Below are 23,441 nucleotides of genomic sequence, written 5' to 3'. Positions count from 1 at the left end.
TCCTCCACCATGTCCACCTTGAACCCCTGGATCGAAACAGGGGTCACCAGTACCTTAGCTCTCCTCAGGTCTACCACCAGCTCCTTAGTCTTTTTCACATTAAGCTGCAGATAATTCTGCTCACACCATGTGTCAAAGTTTCCTACCGTAGCCCTGTACTCAGTCTCATCTCCCTTGCTGATGCATCCAACTATGGCAGAGTCATCCGAAAACTTCTGAAGATGACAAGACTCTGTGCAGTAGTTGAAGTCCGAGGTGTAAATGGTGAAGAGAAAGGGAGACAAGACAGTCCCCTGTGGAGCCCCAGTGCTGCTGATCACTCTGTCAGACACACAGTGTTGCAAGCACACGTACTGTGGTCTGCCAGTCAGGTAATCAAGAACCCATGATACCAGGGAAGCATCCACCTGCATCGCTGTCAGCTTCTCCCCCAGCAGAGCAGGGCGGATGGTGTTGAACACACTGGAGAAGTCAAAAAACATGACCCTCGCAGTGCTTGCTGGCTTGTCCAGCTGGGCGTAGACACGGTTCAGCAGGTAGACGATGGTATCCTCAACTCCTAGTCGGGGCTGGTAGGCGAACGGGAGGGGATCTAAGTGTGGCCTGACCATAGGCCAGAGCAGCTCCAGAACAAGTCTCTCCAGGGTCTTTGTGATGAGGGAGGTCAAGTGCCACCGGTCTGTAATCATTGAGGCCGCTGGGGAGCAGAGTCTTCGGCACAGGGACGAGGCAGGATGTCTTCCACAGTACAGGAACCCTCCGGAGCCTCAGGCTCAGGTTGAATACATGGCGAAGTACTCCACATAGCTGAGGGGCACAGGCTTTGAGCACCCAGGTACTGACACCATCCGGTCCTGCAGCCTTGCTTGGGTTGAGACGTTTCAGCTGTCTTCTCACCTGTTCAGCCGTGAAGCCCACTGTGCTGGTTTCGTGTGGGGAAGGGGTATAGTCATGAGAGCAGGGTGGGGGACTGTGAGGAGGGGTAGGAGGGGAGAGTGGAATATGTGTTGGTTGGGGGCCGACAACAGATGGCTCATGTGCGGGATGGGCAGGGGCCACAATGTCAAATCTGTTAAAGAACAGGTTAAGTTCATTGGCCCTGTCCATGCTGCCTTCAGCTCCTCTGTGGCTAGTTTGCCGGAACCCAGTGATGGTCCTCATCCCCCTCTAGACCTCTCTCATGTTGTTCTGCTAGAGTTTCCACTCAAGCTTCCTCCTGTACCTGTCTTTAGCCTCCCTGATCCTGGCTTAGTTATCCCCTTCTGTTCAAGAGCCTAATGGTTGAGGGGTAGTAACGTCTTACACCTACTATCCAAATATACACAGGACAGACAGGTGCTTTGTTGAGGTAACATCACATTCTATCCTAGTTTTTCTTGAGCTGACTGTAACATTGACATGGTGTAATATTTTCAGGTTTGGTGATGAGATAAAGCTGAATGGCAGCGAAAGCATACTGAAACAGCATAAATAAGGTGGAAAATATGGTTATCCTCTTTGATTAAAAACATTATTTTTATGTGGTGTGAGATTGATGTGCTAGTGTGCAGAGCAAGCTGTGCCAATTGCAGGTACAGCCAATAATTCGTAAAGCAAGTGGCAAGTTGGCCTTCAGTGCAGGAGGATTTCTGTAGAATAAGTGTGTTTTATTATAGAATACCCTGCTGGGAATACACCTGGAATATCGTACATTGATATGATCTCCTTACATGAGAACTGCAGATGACACAAAGCACAGAATGATTACAGCACAGAAGGCGCCAATCAGACTGAATCTGAGTCAGTGCTTCAACAAATCAAGCCAACAAATCCCATTCTCACGACATTTCCCTCTGCAAATTCTTCCTTTCCAGATACTTACTTAGTTTTGGTGTTGAAGGCCATGGGTGAATTTTCAATTCCACAGAAGTCTGCTGAATGGCAACGATCAAAAAGGCTCACCAGATTGATTCCTAAGGCAGTGGAATTTGTCGTATGAAGTTAAGCGAGCTGGGGCTGTACTCACTTGTGTTAAAATCTCTCTTGAAACTTGATCCAGAATCTCAAGCAACTTTGGTCATTTAGGCCTGAGATGAGAGGTGTGGTGGATATTTGGAGCTCTCCACCTAAGGGAGTTATGGAAACTCAGTTGCTGAGTACATTCAAGTCAGAAGTTAAATTATTTTTGAATATTAAAGAAATAAAAAGATCTGGTTTATATACTGAGGTAGAAGGTTAGCCAGGACCTTGAATGGTGAAATAGACGTGTGCAGCCAAATCCCCTACTCCTTCAACATTTCCTCCTTCAACATTTTATGTTATTTCTGTTTGTATTGTTGGTTGCACAATCCTCTTCCAAGGATTCCCTGCCATGATCCTTGGATTAGATTGGATTGAGCTCTCTCTTCTATTCCATCCGATTGTAGTATCATCAAGGCTAAGACCCTGTAAGAGTCTCCTATTTTTCCCCTACAAGATGGCCCTCAGCAACACCATCCCAAATCAATGTCAGTGTTCACAACTCCCTTGACCAAACCATCATCTTTAGATTGTCAGATTTCATCAACGTTCAGTGCTGAACGAGCAGAAACTTCTTCCAGATGAAATATTGTTAAGAGTGCAGCCAAAGTTTCTGGTCACTGTTATAAGCTCTATTCCTCTGGTGTTACCCCCTATTCCTCTATCTGAAACTGTACTAGTTTGTTTGCAATCTTGATTTCGCATTTGATTTTTAGGAACATATCTCTGCACACTAAAGCATACAGTGTGTCCCCACCGCCATCATACCATCCTGATCCATTACTGCCTGTGCCCTTCAGCTGTGCTGTTGGTACTTCTGGATACTCTCTAATACAGCGGTCCCCAACCACCGGGCCGCAAAGCATGTGCTACCGGCCCACGAGGAAATGATATGAGTCAGCTACACTTTTCTTCATTCCCTGTCACGCACTGTTGAACTTGAACAGAGGGTTGCCAACTGTCCCATATTTGCTGGGACATCCCGTATATTGGGCTAAATTGGTTTGTCCCATACGGTACCGCCCTTGTCCCGTATTTCCCCTGCTAAGGTAGAGCGTTCCTATGAAACCTTTCGAGCTGAAATGGCGTAAAGCAAAGAAGTAATTACCATTAATTTATATGGGAAAATTTTTTGAGCATTCCCAGACCCAAAAAATAACCTACCAAATCATACCAAATAACACATAAAACCTAAAATAACACTAACATATAGTAAAAGCAGGAATGATATGATAAATACGCAGCCTATATAAAGTAGAAATAATGTATGTACAGTGTAGTCAGGAAGATTAAGCCAAAACCGATTTGTGGGGGAAAAAAATCGGCACGTACGCGCATGCGCACACAAGTGCCCGCGCAAGGCTTTGTGGTCATGGTAGTCTTTCTTGGGGTAAACCCAAGTGTCCTGTATTTGACTGCTACTTTTGTCCCTTATTTGGGAGTGAGAAAGCTGGCAACCCTAACTGTAAAAGACATGTTGAGGTGAGGTTAACCTTACTTGAACACCCCCACCCCCTGGTTTGCCGTTCCTCAAGAATATTGTCAATATTAAATGGGTCCGCAGTGCAAAAAAGGTTGAGGACCCCTGCTCTAATACAACCCTGACCTACCTCTTGCTTTATTCTCTATGAAAGTGTATCATTCAAATCTCCACAGTGCATTTCCTAGCTCAAACCAAGTCCTGTCCACCAATCATCTCTGTTGTTGCTCATCTAGGTTGGCTTCCAGTAATGTAATACCTTGATTTCAGATTTCCCCATCAGAACCCTCCATTTTCATAGTTTTCTCTGGATTCATACTCATTAACACTATGAATCCTACTCTTCTCTGCTCCTCAAATTCCAGATTCGGAAGCATCACCAACTGTGATCCTGCATGCGTGTTTTCAAGCTCTAAAAATCTTAAATCCCTTGCTTCTCTACCTCTCTTCCCATCTCTGAAAAGCTCTTTCAATCCATCTAAATTCTGATATTTTGAAGTAATTTGCTTTCAATATTTTGTTTGGTAACACACATCTGAATCTCCTTTGCTTTTTTTAGTCGCGTTAAATGTGCCTTATTAGAGCCATAGTACAGGGACAAAATTTCAAGTAAGCCCAGTCGGCCATTACAACTGAGTTCCGTTACTGTACAATCAGCATGAATACTGTGCACTTATACAGAACTATTTTCAGTGGAAGCAGATCTGTAATATAACTAGAATGTTGTACATGTCTTCTTTAAACTAGCTCCTGAGCAACTGGAAACATGAAACCATGCTTACAAAAATCTTTTTTAGAATGATTAGAAAGGACATAGAAATCTTTTAATAATAGCTTAAATGTAATCAAAAAGCTATTTCTGCAAACTGTACTAAAGTGTTGTGGAACGTGTGATAACATTTTAAAATATTTTGTCTATTTCATTCTTCAGAAGGAATTTAAGACTTGAGTGAGTCCATGAATGACTCCCTGGCTCCTCCCCAGTCAAATCAAGCTTCAGTCCCAGAGAAGTTAAGCACTCCAAGAACAAGCGAGTAATTTTACAGGCATTTATTTAAAAGTTCTAAGTTTAAAGTAAATTTATTATGGAAGTACATATGTGTCGGCATATACAACCCTGAGATTCATTTTCTTGTGGGCATTCACAGTAAGTACAAGAAACACAATAGAATCAATGGAAACCCTCACTCAATAGGACAGACAAACAATGCACAAAAGACAACAAGCAGTGCAAATACAGGAGAAAAGAAAAGAAATATAATAATAATAATAAATAAATAAGCAATAAATATCAAGAGCATGAGATGAAGAGATGTTGAAAGTGAGTCCACAGGTCAGTGATGGGGTGAGTGAAGTTGAGTGGTTCAAGGGTCTGATGGCTGGGGGGTAATAACAGTTCCTGAACCTGCTAGTGTGGGTCCTTCTTCCTGATGGTAGCAGCAATAAAGGAGCATGGCCTGGATGGTGGGGGGTGGGGGGGTGGTCTTTGACGATGGAAGCTGCTTTCTTGCAACAGTGCTCCATGTAGATGTCTTCGATAGTGGGGAAGGCTTTACACATGATGGACTGGGCTGTATCCACCACTTTTTGTCAGCTTTTCCGTTCAAGGGCATTGGTGTTTCCATACCTGGCCATGGTGCCACCAGTCACTATACTCTCTATCAGATATCTATAGGAGTTTGTCTAAGTTTTGATGACATGCCAAATCTTTGCAAACTTCTAAGAAAGTTGAGGCGCTGCCATGCTTTCTTCATAATGGCACTTACATGCTGGACCCAGGACAGATCCTCTGGAGTGATTACACCGAGAAATTTAAAGTTGCTGACCCTCTCCACCTCTGATCCCTGATGAGGAGAGGCTCATGGACCTCTGGTTTCAGTAGGCCAGACTGGACTGACAAGTTAATTGCTTGTGGATAATGCATATTGCCATTCAGTCCAAAACCATTTTCAGGTTCAATTGAGCTGTGAGTTACATATTACATAAAGTGTAACCAACTCAACAGAAGTCCCTATAAGATTCCATAGGTAATTTGTTTATTTGAGAAATGATTGACAACTGTATTTGGATTGTCTATCCCCTTACTTCCTTAATCATAATTTTAAATCTGGAAATACTAATTTGCTTAGTGTTCCTAGAGCCAAGCATATAAGAACTGATGATGCAGCCTTTTGCTCTTATGCACTAAAACTCTGGAATACTCTCCCGACTGAGATGTGTTAGGCTAGTATTATGGAATGTTTCAAAACACTTCTAAAAACTTACTTTTCAATTTAGCCTACTTATAAGATTACTTAATGCCTGTTAATGTTCAAAGGTTCAAAGGTTCATTTAATGTCAGAGAAATGTATACAATATACAACCTGAAATGCTTTTTCTTCGCAACCATCTACGAAAACAGACAAGTGTCCCAAAGAATGAACAACAGTTAAATGTTAGAACCTGTACATTTATACAGGTTGGCATGTTCAATTACATTTTATTCTATATCATTTTTTTACTTATTATTTATCATTGTTTTGTATTCTAATGAGTATATTAATTTATCTTTACAATCTATGTAAAGTAGTTTGAGCCTGCATCTAATGTACAGTATGAAAAGTGCTATATAAATAAAGTTAATATTTTTTAAATAGTGTTTCTCAGCTCAAGCTGGTAAATCCTAAGGTACAGGCATAGTCAAGCACACTCATTTCTCAATTGCTAGGAGCTTTCCAACTATTCTAGTGATGTTTAGTATTGAGGCTTTCTGAAGATTCACATAGATTTTGCTGTGTAGCCCTAATGGTTTAATCCTATTGTGCAGTGCCTTTGGGATGATACCAGTTGCAGATACTATTATTGGGTCAATGTATTCCCTGTTCATGTTCCATAGTCTTTCAATTTACCATATTTCTGGTGTTTTTCACTTATTGATTCCTGTATGTTATGTGTGTTTAGAATAGTTATATCTATCAAGTTAGTTGTTCTTACTTGTTTATCCTGTATTATTATATTCTAACATGCTATGGATTGCCTTATCAATAATGATGGATCAGTCATAATATAATTCATGGGACTCTAGACTTGAAAACTGGATCAGTCTCATTTTTATAGTAGGTTATGGTTTCTTATACGAGTTCGTATTTTAAATCTAGGTTTTAGTGAATGATGTTTGCTGCTTGATTGTGCCTGTGTAAGTAATCAGGTTGAGTTAAACTGCTGCAGGATCCTGTATTTGTAGGATTGTTTCTGGTTTTTCTTGGTATTTTCTGCATTTATCATCTTGAATTTGTTCGTCTTTTATTATGTACTTTGATCATTTTTTGTGTAAACCACTTGGTCATGTATTGCCTCAAGGAACCCTTCTGTTTCTGGGAAGAGGTCTTGACCTCTGAGCCAGGCGATCGACACTTCCTTGTCGAAATCTAGTCAGCTCAGATCACAGGGATGTCTTTCGTGGAGGGGCATGCTCTTCCATTGGTTAACTTCGTCTTCAGTAGTGATAATGTCCTCATTTTTCTGAGTTGTGCTCTGGTGTGTACTTCTTATCAGAATTGCATATGCTCGCATGGAGTGCTGGATCCTGTTTTCATTGTGAAAATATATCCTTAGAAGTTTTATCTGACTGTTGTGTAAATGTTTAATGTCTTTTATTCCTCTTCCTCCTCCTGTCCTAGGAAGTGTTAATCTAAGTGCTTTCAAATGTACATAGCTTTTTCTAAAATTTGTCATTTCAGTTCTTATTCTTCTTTGTAAATTTTCCAGATCAGTCTTGGACCAAGATATTATGCCAGAATAATATGTTAATATGAGTATAGCAAAATAACTTATTGCCTTTGTTATATTTTTGCTGCTGAGCTCTGTGCGGCAGATTTTCTTAAGCCTTGAAGTAAATTCTGTCAAATGTTTTTTCTTTATCACACTATGATCTATTTTCTTTGCTTGTTGATATCTCAGATACTTACAGTATATGTTTCATATTCATCCATCAGTTGTATTGTATCCTGCTGCTCTGTTTTGTATTCTACTAGCTCTATTGCACCTTTCTTTATATTTAATGCTCTACATTTATCCAGTCCAAAGCTCATGTTTATATCTTTCAAAAATAGTTCTACTAATTGAATTAATTGCTTTACCTTTACTTGTGAAGGAGTGCATAATTTCAAATCATGCATGTATAGAAGGTGTGGCAAGGTATAATTAATTTTGTTATTTCTAATTTGACACCCAATTTTCATCTGATTCAGTAAATTAGAGCGGGTTTAAAAGCTAGACAAAACCATAGTGGGCTCAGAGAGTTGCCTTGGTTTATTTTGATAATGGTGGTTGTTCCTTCTTCGTTCAGGTGATTACAATATGCCAATGCTTCATCAGATGTTAAAGGAATTTCACAAGTATTGGGTGTATTTTATATACTGTATATTAAAAATTTATTTTACGTCCTTTCTGCTGTTCTGTAAGTATATTGTGGTTATCTAAGTGAGTGGTGATTAGTTGCAAGATGCACAATGTTACAATTTTATATATGGTTTGTAAACAAATGATAGAATGATATTTTGATGGATCATTTGTGATTTCTCCTTTAGGTAAGAGATACGTTTTACCTTCTGTCAAAAATTCAGGCATTTTTCATGATTCTTAAGAAAATTGTTGATATACATTAATAGGTATGGATGAATGCAAGTAAATTTTTTTACAGCAATAATTATTTTCACTTCCAGTACTTTTCCAATTTGGGTATTTTTTATAACTTCTTTCAGCATATCCATTGTAACTTCAGGTACAGTATTTGCATTTCTTCAGTTGTGTGTGTGTGTTCTTTTTCCTCCCGAATCCAGCTTGCTTCTTGATCCTGCGTCACCCAGATATTAGACCAAAAGTTCATTATGTCCGTATTTGTTGATAATTCTGTGCTAGGGTTGGTGACGTTTCTGTGTGTCGAATTTAGTTTTAATCTCCTGTGTAAACCTTGTTTCATTTTTTCTGAACTGATAATTCTGTTTTCTTTGTCTGGCATATTTCATGTATCTATTTAGTCTGGTTTTCTAGGCACCAAACTGTTGTTTTAGTCTATCTATAAATTCTACAATGCATTCATTAGGTTGATTGTATCTAGTATGAACTTTATATTTTCTTAGCCTTTCTCTTAACTTTCTTACTCAGGTTATCCATTTTATACTCCATTAGGTGGGCTGCTTCTTATCTTGAGGTTTCAACTTTGTTTCTTAATTTCTTCTGCCATTTTAGTGTTTTCATTTCATTACTCAGTTTTGGGTTTCTATTAATGAGTGCCTCTATTTTGGAGCCATTGCACTGCACTATCATTAGTACTGCACAGTATGTTATTGTGTGTAGTTCTTCAAATGTTTCAAGTTTTCCTAAATATTGTTGTAATATAATATTGTTGAGAGAAATAACAATTTTTGCAAATTTTGATGTCGTGTTTTGGTATGTAGGATCTTTTTGTTGTGTCTATGACCACACAGTCTGTTAGTGTGGTGTTAAATATTAGATTTGTTTTGTCCGTAAGCTCAGCTTCGTCATCAGCATTCGGTGAGTACTCTACATCTGTGTTGTTGCTATTACTGTCCAGTTGTGAAGCAATTGAAATAATTGTATTTACATCAGTGCTTCAGTGGGATGCATCTTCATTATTTTCTAGCGTAGTATTGTCATGGTCTTCAGGTTGGTTTCTTTCTAACTCTTGCGCAACTTTTTGTTTTGTTTGGTTTAACATGTCTATAGGGATTCAGTTATTTTTTACTGTCACTCTACGTTGATCTGCTATTCATTGCACATTTACTTGCATGGAGGGAACTGTTGATGAAGTTTGTCCCTTATGTTGTCCTATCAGTCTCAAGTTCTGTTACTTGATAATAGACACACATTATGAATGTGTTTACTTCTAATAACTATTTCATGCGTGTCTTTCTTCTCTTAACCACCTGAGTGGTTTCAGGTGTCAGTAGACTGCTTCCAGCAATCGCAGCTTGTGGTGTTGGTGGGCTGCTCTGAATATTTGCTGTACCTTTCTTGGGTTTCCCGGTGCCTGCCTGCCTATTCAGCAGTGCACCGCTAGTAGTTCACTTAATGTCTTGCCCGCATTATTATTATTATTAACTGGTAACACCTGATGTATTCCAAAATTCTGGCAAAAAGCAAAATGATATTGTCTACTGGCTGGAGTCATACCTTGCCTAAAAGAAGATGGTTACAGTTATTAGAAGCCAATCTCCCTTGGATTTCCTCAGAATAGTGTTGAAGATATTTAGCTGCCAATCACATCACAAGGATTGTAGTGATCTGAGAAGGTGGCTCCCAGCAGTATTCTCTAGGACATTTAGAAAGGGGTCATTAGTTCTGGTCTTGCCAGAATCCGTGAGAGAATAAAATGTTTAAAGTCAACATTGGCTGACTCAAAGATCCAGTCAGTAACTTAATATGTAGTAGTAACTTGTAAAGGGGGAGACTTTGTGGTGTTTACTGATCTCAGCTAGGTCAGTGGGGATATGGTTGCAATTTTCATAAGTGCCCTTCGACAACAAATAGGAATAAAAATACTTGCAATTCCATTGGACACCATCAGATGAAATGCCAGTTCAGCACCACCAAACTCCTGGATGTTCTGGATTGTCAGATTTTTAATATATGTTCCAGCAACACTTCTGAATGGCCACATTGAAGCTACTGATAAACTTGAACCACTGCTGTCAAACTCTGGTAGAGATTCACAGCAGTCCTCACAAAAACAGAGGAATGGACAGACTTAACAGGCATTTGCAGGTTGCCATGTAGAAGAATGGTTAATAGTCTGTGGGATTTGGAGCAAACAAAAACAAAATGCTGGAGGAACTCAGCAAAACAAGCAGCATCTGTGAGGGCAAAGGGATTATTGATGTTTTGCATCAAAACTATGCATGAGAATATAGAGGGGAGATGGCCACTATAAGGAAGTAAGGGGGGAGGAGAGAGACAAGGGATGGCAAGCAATTAGTGGATCCAGGTGAGAAGCAGTCAGTAGGCAGATGGAGTCAGATAGGAGATGGGAGGGTGGAAATAAAGACAGGGGCTAGCAGGTAATTAGTGGAGATAACAAAGTTTCCACCAAGAGGACCACAACCTTGTTGTGGTTTGGAAGTTTGCGTTCTTCAATGAACTATGTTGCTATGTTGTCTGGAGCCAAGGCCTCGTAGGGTAGGGCCACCCTTTAACAGGGTCACCCATACCAAACAGGTCAAAGGGTAGGGGCCGGGCTAAGAGTGGTCCACCAGTCCTCCAGTTTTGGGGATTCAGCTCAGGGTGAACAACCCTGACTGGCAAAACAAAATTGTTGTGGAAACAGCGATGAAGAGTTCTACATCTGAGTGCAATGGTATACCACCTAGTACTTGCATGACTGACAGTAATGAAAACTGAGACAAAGCCACTGACATGATGAAAAAAGCCCTGAACACCCCCAGAGGTGAAGGACCTTCATCGCTGCCCTAAGTGCCAGCAGTGCAATGGACAGTAAGCAAGTAACAAAGTTTATGGAATCTGATAAGAAAGGAACATGATGAGTGAAACCAGTGAAATGTGTGAAGTTCTCTGATAATGTTAAGAAAGTCTAAGCAAGAGAATTGTTAATGACGTGAATGATGAAATGCTTTTCCCCCACTGTAACATCCTCTTAGCTTCAGCCAGCAGGAGCTATGAATTAGGAAAAGTCTAAGAGCTCTAATAAATCAGAAGCAACAGACAGTTGCCATCTTCTTGTAATGAGTTATTATATAATGAGTCCACTGTAGGACATCTCCAACGATATCTAGGCCAGAAGAGCTAGCAATTTCTTGAGTGACAGACACAATGGTTGAGAAACAAGAAGGGATTTGGCTTGGTCAAGAGACCTGCATGGGGAGTAAGGTCTTTGTCTGACCAGTCAAGAGCGATCGACCTTCACATGATTGGCTTAGTTCCCATAATTAGGATGCTACTCGATTGATGAAGTGGAAGATGGGGATGATACTGTTGCAACCAATCAGCTGCACGCAGACGAAGATGGACAAAGTACCATCTTATTTGAGGAGATCAGAAAGAATAAGAGGGCGATGGGTCTTAGAAACGTGATTTACCTTTGTAATGAACCAATAAGAATCTGGAATCACAGAGAGAACCTTAGATAAAATCTGACAAGGAGGGACTTAAGAGCCTGGGACACAGAGAATAAAAGGAAGCCACAAGTCTAACCAAGATTGATACCACAAGCATTGACAGACAGTGTGTTATGCAAGGTGTGAGTGGAACTATGTTGTGTTTGCAGCTAAAATAAAGCTGTGTATGCCTTTCAGAAGTTGTCAATAATGTGACTTTAATTTGTGTGATTGAGGTACAACAAGACAAAGATGAAGCAATTTTTCCGAATTCAACCAGGCCAGACAGAAGGGTGGTCCTTGTATGCTGAGAGCAACACTGACACATTCAAATGCAAAAGATGCAGCCAACACATGTTTGATCCATATAGTACTTGCTCATGAACTTACAAGGGTTGACTTGAAGCCAAGATCTGTTGCCAGCAGTATTCAAGGCAGGTTCTCCACTTATCCATCTGTTCTGTGGCAATAGCAATTTGCAGGAGGACGCTGCCAATCCTCTTGTGCAGCTGAACAAGCTTCAATCGCATGCTTCCTCTGATCTTCATATCCCACTGCTGAAACCAGCAGATGGAGGAGGACAAACAGCAAAGGTACCCTTACATTCCTCTCAAAGCAGAGCACTGCTATAACACTCACAGGAAGAAAAGCTGCAGAGCTGATGGCTGGGAGCATCACTAAATAAACTATGTATTACATTACCTGCAAGATTTAATCACTCAGGTAAGTTACAGGAAAGAAATAAAAGCTTTCGAGATCAATCTATTGTAGAGAACTACCCTAAGTAGCTGTGAAAATTATTTTTAAATTTATTACCCTCATGTCACTAACTTTCCAATCACCGGCATTGCTGTTCTGAAAAGCCATTGAATAAAAAGAAGAGGAAAGAGAAAAACAGGAATTATGAACAGAGTTGGGAGAGTTCAGGAACAAGCTATCTGTTGTGCCATGCAGCTGCTGGAACAACAGTGTTGAGTAGCTGACTACTACTATACACTTGGCCCGCAATTTGCCATCGTCAATTAAAGAACTTAAGGAAAAGATGCTCTCCCCAACTCACGTGGGCCCAGGGCTGTGTGCTGAGCCCATTACTCTACACTCAGCTCATACATGAAAAAGTGACCAAACACCTGAGCAATCACATCATCAAGTTTGTCGATGACACGGCAGTGGTGGGACTCGTGACCAACAATGATGAGATGGCCTACAGAGAGGAGGTGGAAGAGCTCGAGGTCTGGTGCCAGGCAAATAACCTCTTCCTCAATGTCAACAAGACAAAGGAGATGGTTATCGACATCAGGAGAAATCACATCACTCCACCCCCTTTACCTCAGCGGCACAGCCCTGGATTCTTTCAAATTCCTGTGAGTACAACCCAAAGCTGCCAAACACTCCCCATATGTTAACCCCTTCATTCCCAGAATCATCCTTGTGCACCTCTTCTGGACTCTCTCCAATGACAACACATCCTTTCTGAGAGATAGGAACCAAAACTGTTGGCAATACTCCAAGTGTGGCCTGACTGGTGTCTAATAAAGCCTCAGCATTATCTCCTTGCTTTTATATTCTATCTCCTGTGAAATGAATGCCAACATTGCATTTGCCTTCTCACCACAGGCTTGACAAACAACAATGGACCCAGCACCACTCCCTGTGGCTCTCCACTAGTTGCAGGCCTCCAGTCAGAGAGGAAAACATCTACTACCACTCTCTGGCTTCTCCCACCAAGCCAATATCTAATCCAATTTAGTACAGTACCTCATCTAAAATGCCGAGCAACTGAACCTCCCATGCAGGACCTTGTTAAAGGCCATGCAAACATCCTCCACTATCCAAATATATCCAGTTCAAATACTTTCCGATAACTTTCCCACTATCGATGTCAGGCTCACTGGCCTATAATTTCCTGGTTTATTTTTAGAGTCTGTCTTAAACAGCACAACAATAGCTATCCACTAATCCTCTGGTACCTCGCCTATCACTAAGGATGATGTAAATATCTCTGCGAGGGCCCCTCCGTTTCCTATACTTGCCTCCCACAGAGTCCGAGAGAACACCTTGCCACAGCCTGGGGATTTACCTTAATTTGCTTCAAGGTAGCAAGTGCCTCCTCCTCTGTAATTTGTACAGGGCCCATGAAATTGATCCTATTTTGCCTTACTTCTACAGACTCTGCTTCCATCTCCTGAGTAAACAGATGTAAAAAATCCATTTAAGATCTCCCACATCTCTTTTGGCTCCACAATTAGATTACCATTCTGATCTTCCAGAGGACCAATTTTGTCTTTTGCAATCCTTTTGCTCTTAACATAGCTATAGAGTTCCCTAGGATTCTCCTTCACCTTGTCTGATAGGGCAACCTTAAGTCTTCTTTTAGCCATCCTGATTTCTTTCTTAAATGTTTTTTTGCATTTCTTGTACTCCATAAGTACCTGGCCTGACTATACCTCTATGCACCTTCTCTTTTTTCATAACCAGGGTCTCAATATCTCTCGAAAACTAAAGTCCCCTAAACTTGTTATCTTTACCTTTTCTTACTAGCTCTTCCTTCAACTAGTCCTGACGAAGGGTCTTGGCCCGAAATGTCAACTGTACCTCTTCCTAGAGATGCTGCCTGGCCTGCTGCGTTCACCAGCAACTTTGATGTGTGTTGCTATCTTTACCTTTTATTCTGACAGGCTTTGTACTCTCAAAATTTTACACTTGATGGCCTCCCACTTACCAAATACACCTTTGCCGGGAATCAGCCTGTCCCAATCCACACTTGCCAGATCCTTTCTGAGATCATCAAAATAGTCCTTTCTCCAATTTAGAATCTCCACCTGTGGACCAGACCTATCTTTTTCCATATGTACTTTGAAACTAATGCCATTATGATCATGAGATACAAAGTGTTCCTCTACACAAACTTTTGCAACCGACTCTGTCTAATTCCCTAACAGCAGATCAAGTATTGCACACCATCTCATTTGGACTGCTACGTATTGATTAAGGAAACGTCCCTGAACACATTTGATAAACTCTATCCCATCTAGTCCTTTGACAGTATGGGAGTCCCCGTCAATATTTGGCAAGTTAAAATCACCTACTATAACCACCTTAAGTTTCTTGCAACAGTCTGCGATCTCTCTACAAATTTGCTCCTCTAAATCCTGTGGACTGTTGGGTGGTCAGTAATATAGCCCCATTAACATGGTCATACCTTTCTTATTATTCCTCATTTCCACCCATAAAGCCTCACTAGACGAGTTCTCCAGTATGCCCTGACTGAGCACTGCCATGATATTTTCCCGACTAGTAATGCCACCTCTCCCCCTTTAATCCCTCCCACACTGTCCTATCTAAAACAACAGAACCCTGGAATATTGAGCTGCCAGTCCTGCCCCTCCTACAACCAAGTCTCAATAATGGCTACAATATCATAATCCCATGTGTTGATCCATGCCCTGAGCTTATCTGTCGTTCCTATGATACTTCTTGCTTTGAAATATATGCAGCTCAAGACATAGTTGCACGATGTTCAACCTACTGATTACTGACTTTGTCTGAGATCTTAACAACATCTGTCTCCACAACCTGTCCACTATCTGTTCTGGCAGTCTGGTTCCTATCCCCTTGCGACTCTAATTCCCCATCGTGCAGCACTAGCAAACCTTCCTACTAGAATATTAGTTCCCCCCCCATGCCCCCTCCAGTTCAGTTGCAAACCAGCTCTTCTGTACAGAACCCACCTTCCCTGGAAGAGAGTCCAGTGGTCCAAAATCTGACACCTTCCCTCATACACCAACTTTAGCCACATGTTAAACTGTATAATCTTCCTATTCCTGGCCTCACTAGCATGAGGCATGGGCAGCAATCCTGAGAGGACAACCCTGTAGGTCCTGTCCTTTAACTTAGCACCTAACTCTCTATTTTGAACCTTGTCACTCGTCCTGCCCACGTCATTGGTACCTACATGGATCACGACTTCTGGTTGTTCACCCTTCTACTTAAGAATGCTGAGGTCCCGATCCAAGATGTCCTGGACCCTGGCAACCGGGAGGCAACATATCATTTGGGAATCTCATTCTTATCCACAGAGCCTCCTAACTAACTAATCCCTGATCATCACAGCTCACCTCTTCTCCTCACTTCCCTTCTGAGTCACAGAGACAGACTCAGTGCCACAGATCTGACCACTGTGACTTCCCTCTGCTAGGTCATCCCCCTAACAGAATCTAAAGTGATATAACTGGTGTTGAGGGGAATGACCACTGGGGTACTCTGCACTGGCTCCTTAACCCCTTTCTCCTTCCTGACTGTCACCCCTATCTCCTGTGCGCTGCTCCTTGAGTGTTACTACCTCTGTTATGTTGTGCAACTTCAAAACATCAAACTAATTCATGAAAGACACAGGAGTCCGAAAACGCGGATGTAACTTCACATCTACTTTAAGCGAGACACGCACATATCACGTTGTAGCATGATGATGTATGTAATTCATGTATTTATGCATATAACTCATAATGAATTACTTAAACAAACAGGAATGCTTAATCAACCAACAGATGTACAAGATTACTCAAATATTACTGAAATATTAAATACTCAACTCTTCTCCCTGCTTGGCTACAATCTCAAACTACGTAGAGAATTTATCAACTATATACACAGTATGCTATATAATACACCTACTATATACAGATATCCACAGCATAGTGAATTTTAAATTGTTCCATGCAGATCCAAAGGTAGATTTAACTGCTGTGGAGGATTTAATATTCTTGTGGGATAATATCTTGCCTGAAAAGGGATTTCACTCTGCTTACCAGGTGAGACTTGTGGCTGTGAAACAACCTCAGGTTCTGGTGCCTCCTCCATGGTGGTTGTAGAAGTTCACTCTGAGACTGCAGGGAATGGTTCTGACAGCAGTAGCCAACTTTGTTCTCGAACAATTGACTCTGCTCTTCTTAACTGATCAATATGTAGACTCCGGATGATATCAGACACAATCTCCACTACGTGGAAGAGTGGCCCAGTTCTGTTCTTAACCTTTCCAAGTACCCACTTGTGATCACCTCTGTAGTCCCTCACCGGGACTGCTTGTCCAGGAGTGAAACATCAAACCTACTTGTTTGAGGAGCCCTCAATTTATCTCAGCTGTTTGTCCTGCATACTCCTTCTGAGATTGGGTTTGAGGAGATCGAAGCGTGAAGCAAGGGATGACCCAGGAACAGCTTAGCATAGGAGTTGTTGGTTGTGGAATATATTGCATTACAATATGCAAGGAAGAAATTGGTGAGCTTCTGATTCAGTGCTAGTACGGTGTGTTCTGCTGATATTGCTCACAGTGCATCCTTTAGACTCCGGATAAACCTTTCCGCCAAGCCATTTGTAGTTGGGTAATACGGTGCAGGTGTAATGTGTCTTATTCCATTAATTTTTAGGAATGACTGAAATAGTTCCCCCATGAACCGTGGTCCATTGTCACTAACTAAGTGTTCTGGAACACCAGTCCTTGCAAAGAGGCTTCTCAACACATCGACAATGTGCAAGGCTACAGCTGAGGCTATTGGGAACACTTCTGACCACTTTGTAGCTGCATCCACTACAAAGAAATTTGTACCCATGAACAGTCCGGCAAAATGCACGCAAATCCTCTGCCAAGGCCAGGATCAGAGAGCCATTGCTCTTGGCGTCTTCTGGACATTTTTAACCACGCCTAGATGACCAGCACGTAGCTCCTCCTATGCTCAGATAGTAGAACAGCTCTCAATCACCACATCAGACAAGGGCAGATTCATGCCATCACTGTTAAAAACAGAGGAACTGGAATTTCTGCTGCACATTCCAGACATTTTGGGTTGCCACGTTGACCTGAGACAATGTGAAGTCTGTTTTGGTTTCCCTTTGGATCATTTCAGCCATAATAGGGAGACTATCAATTTGCATGAGGGAGATTATTTCAAGGGTAGGGTCTTTTTTAGTAAATTTTTCCAGTACAGTACTTCATTTTCCAAGGGTAAATGAGACAATCCATCAGCATTTCTATGATTAGTTATCCTCTTGAATTCATTCTTGTAATTGTGTCCTCCAAGAAACAGGGCCCTTCTCTGTGCTGCTGTTAGTGGAACACTCTTCTGTGGTTTGAAAATGGACTCTAGAATCAGTAACAAGGATAAACTCTCTCCCATACAACTACAGTACCAGTTGATGCATTTGCACCCCAAACAAAACTCAAGACATCTGTTAATCTGTGTGCAATTTTTTCTCTGCAGCGGTAAGGGAATATGATGCAAAGGGAATGGGGCGTTCACCTCCAACACTAATCACGTGACATGACTGCACCTGTACCATAAGACAAGGTGTACAGCCAAGCTTCACTGGACGATGTGGATCCTAGGGTGCAAGTAGACTGTCTGGTGTCACCATTTTCCTTTACCTATTCGAAAGCTATCTCACACTGCTTTGTCCATTGCTGTATCATCCCCATCTGCAGTAATGAGTTCAAGGGAGGCGCACAATAGCCAGGTGTGGCATGAACTTTGATGGTAGTTGACAAATCCTCAAAAGGACCAAAACTGTGACTCATCCATCCACTGCTGCTTGAACTTTCTCAGCACACTTGTGTAAATCTTGTGCGTCAATGGTGTGACCACAGTAAATGATGCTTGGGTTGAAGAGCCCATTATCTTCTAATTGTTTTAACAACATCTTGAGATTTTGGAGATGTTTCTTGTGATTCTTACTGGTAACAATGTCATCCAGATAACACTGAGTGCCTGGGCAAGCTTGCAGCACCTGGTCCAAAGCTTTCTGCCAAAGCACAGGTGCAGATCCCACTCCAAAAGTAAGCCTGCCTATTATAGCGATGTGAATGTTTATGGTGAGAAACACTTTACACTCTTCTTCCATCTCCATCTGTAGGTAGGCCTCAGCTAAGTCCACTTTGCAGAAGTGTTTTCCTCCAGAAAGATTTGCAGAGGTATCTTCTATCCTGGGCAGAGGGTATTGATCTATTTTCAGTACTGAGTTGATGGTAATCTTATAGATCACCACAGATACTAACAGAGCCAGTCTTCTTGGCTACTGGGACCACTGGCATTGTCCATGGGCTCCATTTGACCTTGGAAAGAATACCTTCAGCCCCCATGCAATCTTGCTCACTGGCTATTTACCAGGATGGTGTAAGGAACCAGATGGGCTTTGCAAAACTTGGGTGCAGCATTTTCATTTGACACTATTTTATCTTTGATATGTTTGAGTTTTCCAAGGCATCCTTGAACACTGTTGAATCATCCAGTACCTTTCATAATTCGCTTTCATGTGGCTTCACTGCAGGGATATGACATGCAAATTATGGCTCTATCTCCAATCAAGTTGCAATTGTCTCAATCAATCACACCCCCAAAATGCTGGTTCTTCTGTTTTTACCACATGCAAACTCAATGTGGCTTATTGGTTGTTGTATTTCACTGTTAACGAATGTCATTCCCACTGGAGTTATATTTTCTCCAGTATAAGTTCTTAGTTGAATATCTGCAACCTTCAGTTTGGTCTTTGAAATACCAGTCAAATTCATTTTATGGAACGACTGAACAGTCGGTATCCAATTCCATTTTAATTAATTTGCAATTCATTTCTGGTGTAAGCCATATTGCCTGTCTGTTATTAATATTCACACTTCAAATCTCAAGGTTAACTCTCATCGTTATCAGACTTTTCATCAACAGTGTGCAGATTAGTGCTCTTTTAGAAATGACATATAACTTTTTAGTTTGTTCTCTTCCCTGAGCAATCCATTTATCTTTGTCTGCCTGACATGCTCTTTGTATGTGACCGACTTTGTTGCATTTTCTGCAAGTTTCATCTTTAAATCTGCATTTGTCTGCTGTATGTGGGCCCCTGCCACAAACAATTTGTTCCACCAAGCCAGATTCTGTTTAGATGATGCAATTTTGTTCACATTCACTTTCATTCCTGACTGCAACTCAATTGCTTACCTGTCGGTGGTTTCCATTGAAACAGCGATTTCCACTGCTCCTTTAAATGTTAGCTGTGCTTCAGTTAGGAGCCACTTTTGAATACTTTCTTGTAAGATTCAACAGACTAAACAATCTCTCAGTGCATCATTAAGCCTGTTACCAAACTGACAACTCTCAGACAACTTCTTCAATTCAGCCACATACGCTGAAATAGACACCCCTTTGTTTTGATTCCACCTATTAAACCTAAAGTGTTCTGCAATCCACAATGACTTCGGTTCTAAGTGATCCTGTATTTCTTTTACAACAGCAGCAAAGCTCAATTTTGGTTTGGCTGGAGCAGTCAAACTTTGAAGCAAACTGTATGCCTTTAAACCCAATGCACTCAGCAAAATTAGTACTCATTTTTCAGTAGCTATTTCATTTGCTTCAAAATACTGTTCCAATAGTTCACTATACATGAACTTTCTGATGTATCTAGTCATTTCTGATTTTTTTAGTGATTATTATCATTCAGTACTCACTCTTTATGAACCCTGAATTCTTCCATTTACGGCCTTTTTTTAACTCAATGTCATACTGTGCTGTTTCTTTTAATTTCAACCATTCCTCACAGCGTTACTTTTTAGTTCAAATATCTCGCTCAACTTTAACAGGTCGCTAGCTGGCTGGGGTTCACTTTAAAAACACGCGCCACCAATGTTATGTCTTGTAACTTCAAAACATTAAAGTAATTCAGGGAAGACACAGGAGTCTGAAAATACAGGTGTACCTTCGAGTTTGCATTAAGCAAGCCGCATACATGTCACGTGGTAGCGTGATGACATATGCAATTCATGTATTTATACATATAACCTGTAATAATTATTTAAAGAACAAGAATGCCTACTCAAACAATACATTTACAATATTACTCAAATACCACTGAAGTATTAAATGCACAACGACCTCTCTATATGTCCCATCTATTCCTCCCTCACTTACATGGTCTACCACTAAACAGAACAGATCTTTGACTGCCTACACACAAGATTTTCCAAACCGAATGGCAGGACTTCATGCTGAAGCATAACATCTGCATCTCTCTTCACAGATTCTGCCTGCTTGCTTAGTGTTCGCAGCTATTTTTGTTTTTATTTCACACTTCTTTCGTCATGCTCATATGCTGGAGATAAAGAAATATGTTTTAATTTTGTCATGCAGTACATTCTAAAGGAATGATTTTTAACAGAAGGTCACAGAGTATACTTATGGATTGATAGATCAATTTTTTGGCTCTGAAGTATAGAGTGGCTTTTCAAAGTTCTTCCATTCTAATAAGAAGCATACACGTGGTGAACTTGCTCACATATGGGATATATTATTAAATTAAAATGAAGGCAAATAATCAATTTTAAATTGTTCTGGTTGAAAGTTTGATTAGATAAGACAAAATATAATCCCAAAAGGTATGTAATTACAGTCCTGATGAAGGGTCTCAGTCTGAAACATTGACTGTTTATCCTCATCCATAGGCGCTGCCTGACGTGCTGAACTCTTCCAGCACATTGTGTGTATTGCTCTAGATTCCCAGCATCTGCAGTACCTCTTCTGTCTATGTAATAACAGAATCTCTCTGAAACTGAGAGGAACCATCTAGATTGTAAAGGCTATTTCAGCCCCTCCTTCAGATATCTATTCAGGGTTGACACTGATGTTGGATTATGCACACTGAGTTCATACTTTTTAAACCACAGGCTATTTTCCACTTCATGAGTCAGAGTTACGATGACACTCAATGACGACTCTTCTGAGTTTATCTACGAAAACAGCTTAATTTCTACCTCTGATGTCTCTCTTTTTCCTCTTCAGGGGGATGGGTTTCCGCTGCAGACCTGGAGTTACATTCAGACCTCGGATCTTTGCGGTGGTGGGACTTGCTCCCGGGAGCTCACAACCAGCTGCTTTTTGAAATCCTAAGGATGCGACCTAGAAGACGAGCATGCCTTTGGTGCTCCAAGGTTTTGCGGCCGACAGACGGACTGATTCTAAGATGGTGCCACCAACTGAAGCATCACGGGAGAAAATGGAACATTGGGAATTGCGGATCAGCTGTTGGGGGCTCTGTACTCGACAAATCGCGCACTACCTCTCTCTTGCTGGCGGGGGAGCGTTCGTTGCTGATTCTCTAGTCGGAGAACTCAGAAAAAAGAGCAGTGCAACAGACTTTTAACACCGGAAATGAGCGAGTTGTTTTGTTATGTCTCCCCTCTCACTATGAAAAAGGACACCTCTTTTTCCCTTTATTAGGGAGAGACAGTGAGCCCATGGTATGTCAAATTGTCAGGTGAACGATGAGGTTTTGTTGTACTGCAGGTCATGGTCTTTATTGCGAGCTTTGCTATTGCTCGCCTAGTGGGTGGATGATGCTGATGCTTTTGTGTGGAAATGGGTGGGGGTGTCGGAGGGTTCATGCTTTGCTGCTGCTGGTGTATGGGAGAGGGCAGTAAGGGGGTTTTGGGGTTCTAACATTTTAACTTCCACTTATTCTTTGGGACACTTCTATTTTCATGGATGTCTGCAAAGAACAAGAATTTCAGGATGTATATTGCATAGATTTCTGATATTAAATGGAACTATTGAACTATGAGTCAGACTAGCATTATTCCAATCTACTGACTTAGAGTAAAATGAGCAGCTTACTATTGATGTACTAAAATACAATAGAATGAAGAGGTATGCGCTGCAAAATTACATGTTCCTGAACTTGAGAATACCATTGTGGATAACTGAGTAAATACCTGAAACTTACATGGGGAAAGGTGGGTAATGAACATTATTTGACAAATAAACTGATATGAAAAGTGACTCTTTCAACTCATGGTTGCTGAGAAATAAATGCTGGTTAGGACATAGAGTAAATTTATTCTCCTTCTTTGAATAGTAGAATTCCAGACAAACACACCTCACTTTAACATTTATTTTCTACGCATTTGCCTTTGACAATACAATACACTCAGTACTGCTAAGGAGTACCAAGCTAATCTATATGTTCATGTCCTAAAAAAGGGCTTGAACTGTGATGATTTAAGGTTACCATCAACTCAGTAATGAAAGTAGATCAATATCCTCCGCCCAGGATAGAGGATATCTCTGCAAACCTTTCTGGAAGAAATCACTCCATCACTTACCTACACATAGACATGGAAGAAGAGTCCAAAGTGTTTCTCACCTTAAACATTCTTCCTATTTGTTGAAACTTTGTATGGCTGTAGAAATATCGGTCCAATTCAGCAATAAAGTTCTAATGATATATGTAGAAAACCGCACAATGCATTGAGGCTACTATTCTTTACCAACAAGGTTATACTGAGATCCAGTAGTGAAAAACAAATTTAATTTACAGTGCCTACAAAAAGTATTCACTACACCCCCCCCCCTGAAGTTTTCATGACTTATTGTTCTACAACATTGAATCACAGTGGATTTAATTTGGCTTTTTTGGCACTGATCAACAGAAAAATCTCTTTCATGTCAAAGTAAAAACATCTTCACAAAGTGATCTAAATTAATTACAAATATAAAACCCAAAGTAATTGTATGAATATTCACCCCCCCCCCCAACATGACACACCAAATCATCAGCCAATTGATTTTAAAAGTCACATAATTGGTTGAATAAAATACTGTTTTTGGAGACCTGTGTGCAGGCAAGATGTTTCAATTAATTGTAGTAAAAATACACCTGTATCTGGAAGATTCATAGAAACATAGAAAATAGGTGCAGGAGTAGGCCATTCAGCCCTTTGAGCCTGCACCGCCATTCAGTACGATCATGGCTGATCATCCAACTAAGAACCCTGTACCTCCCTTCTCTCCATACCCCCTGATCCCTTTAGCCACAAGGGC

The 23,441-nt window shown here is 40.9% G+C and overlaps 1 protein-coding gene across 1 annotated transcript in view; it reads left to right on the top strand.

The window, feature by feature from the left end:
- Positions 1-21,964, top strand: part of ccdc82 (coiled-coil domain containing 82) — a 244,222-nt gene extending 222,258 nt beyond the window's left edge. Inside the window, exon 8 of the mRNA XM_072263424.1 lies at positions 21,405-21,964. Within this exon, the coding sequence (XP_072119525.1) occupies positions 21,405-21,512 (108 nt within the window). The 3' untranslated portion in view covers positions 21,513-21,964. The remainder of the gene's footprint in view (positions 1-21,404) is intronic.
- The last annotated feature ends 1,477 nt before the right edge of the window (positions 21,965-23,441 follow it).

Source organism: Mobula birostris, chromosome 7 (genome assembly GCF_030028105.1).
Source record: "Mobula birostris isolate sMobBir1 chromosome 7, sMobBir1.hap1, whole genome shotgun sequence".
In the NCBI taxonomy this organism is placed as follows: Eukaryota; Metazoa; Chordata; class Chondrichthyes; order Myliobatiformes; family Myliobatidae; genus Mobula; species Mobula birostris.
Note: the sequence above shows the minus strand (reverse complement) of the source record. Positions and strands in the feature narration are given on the sequence as shown.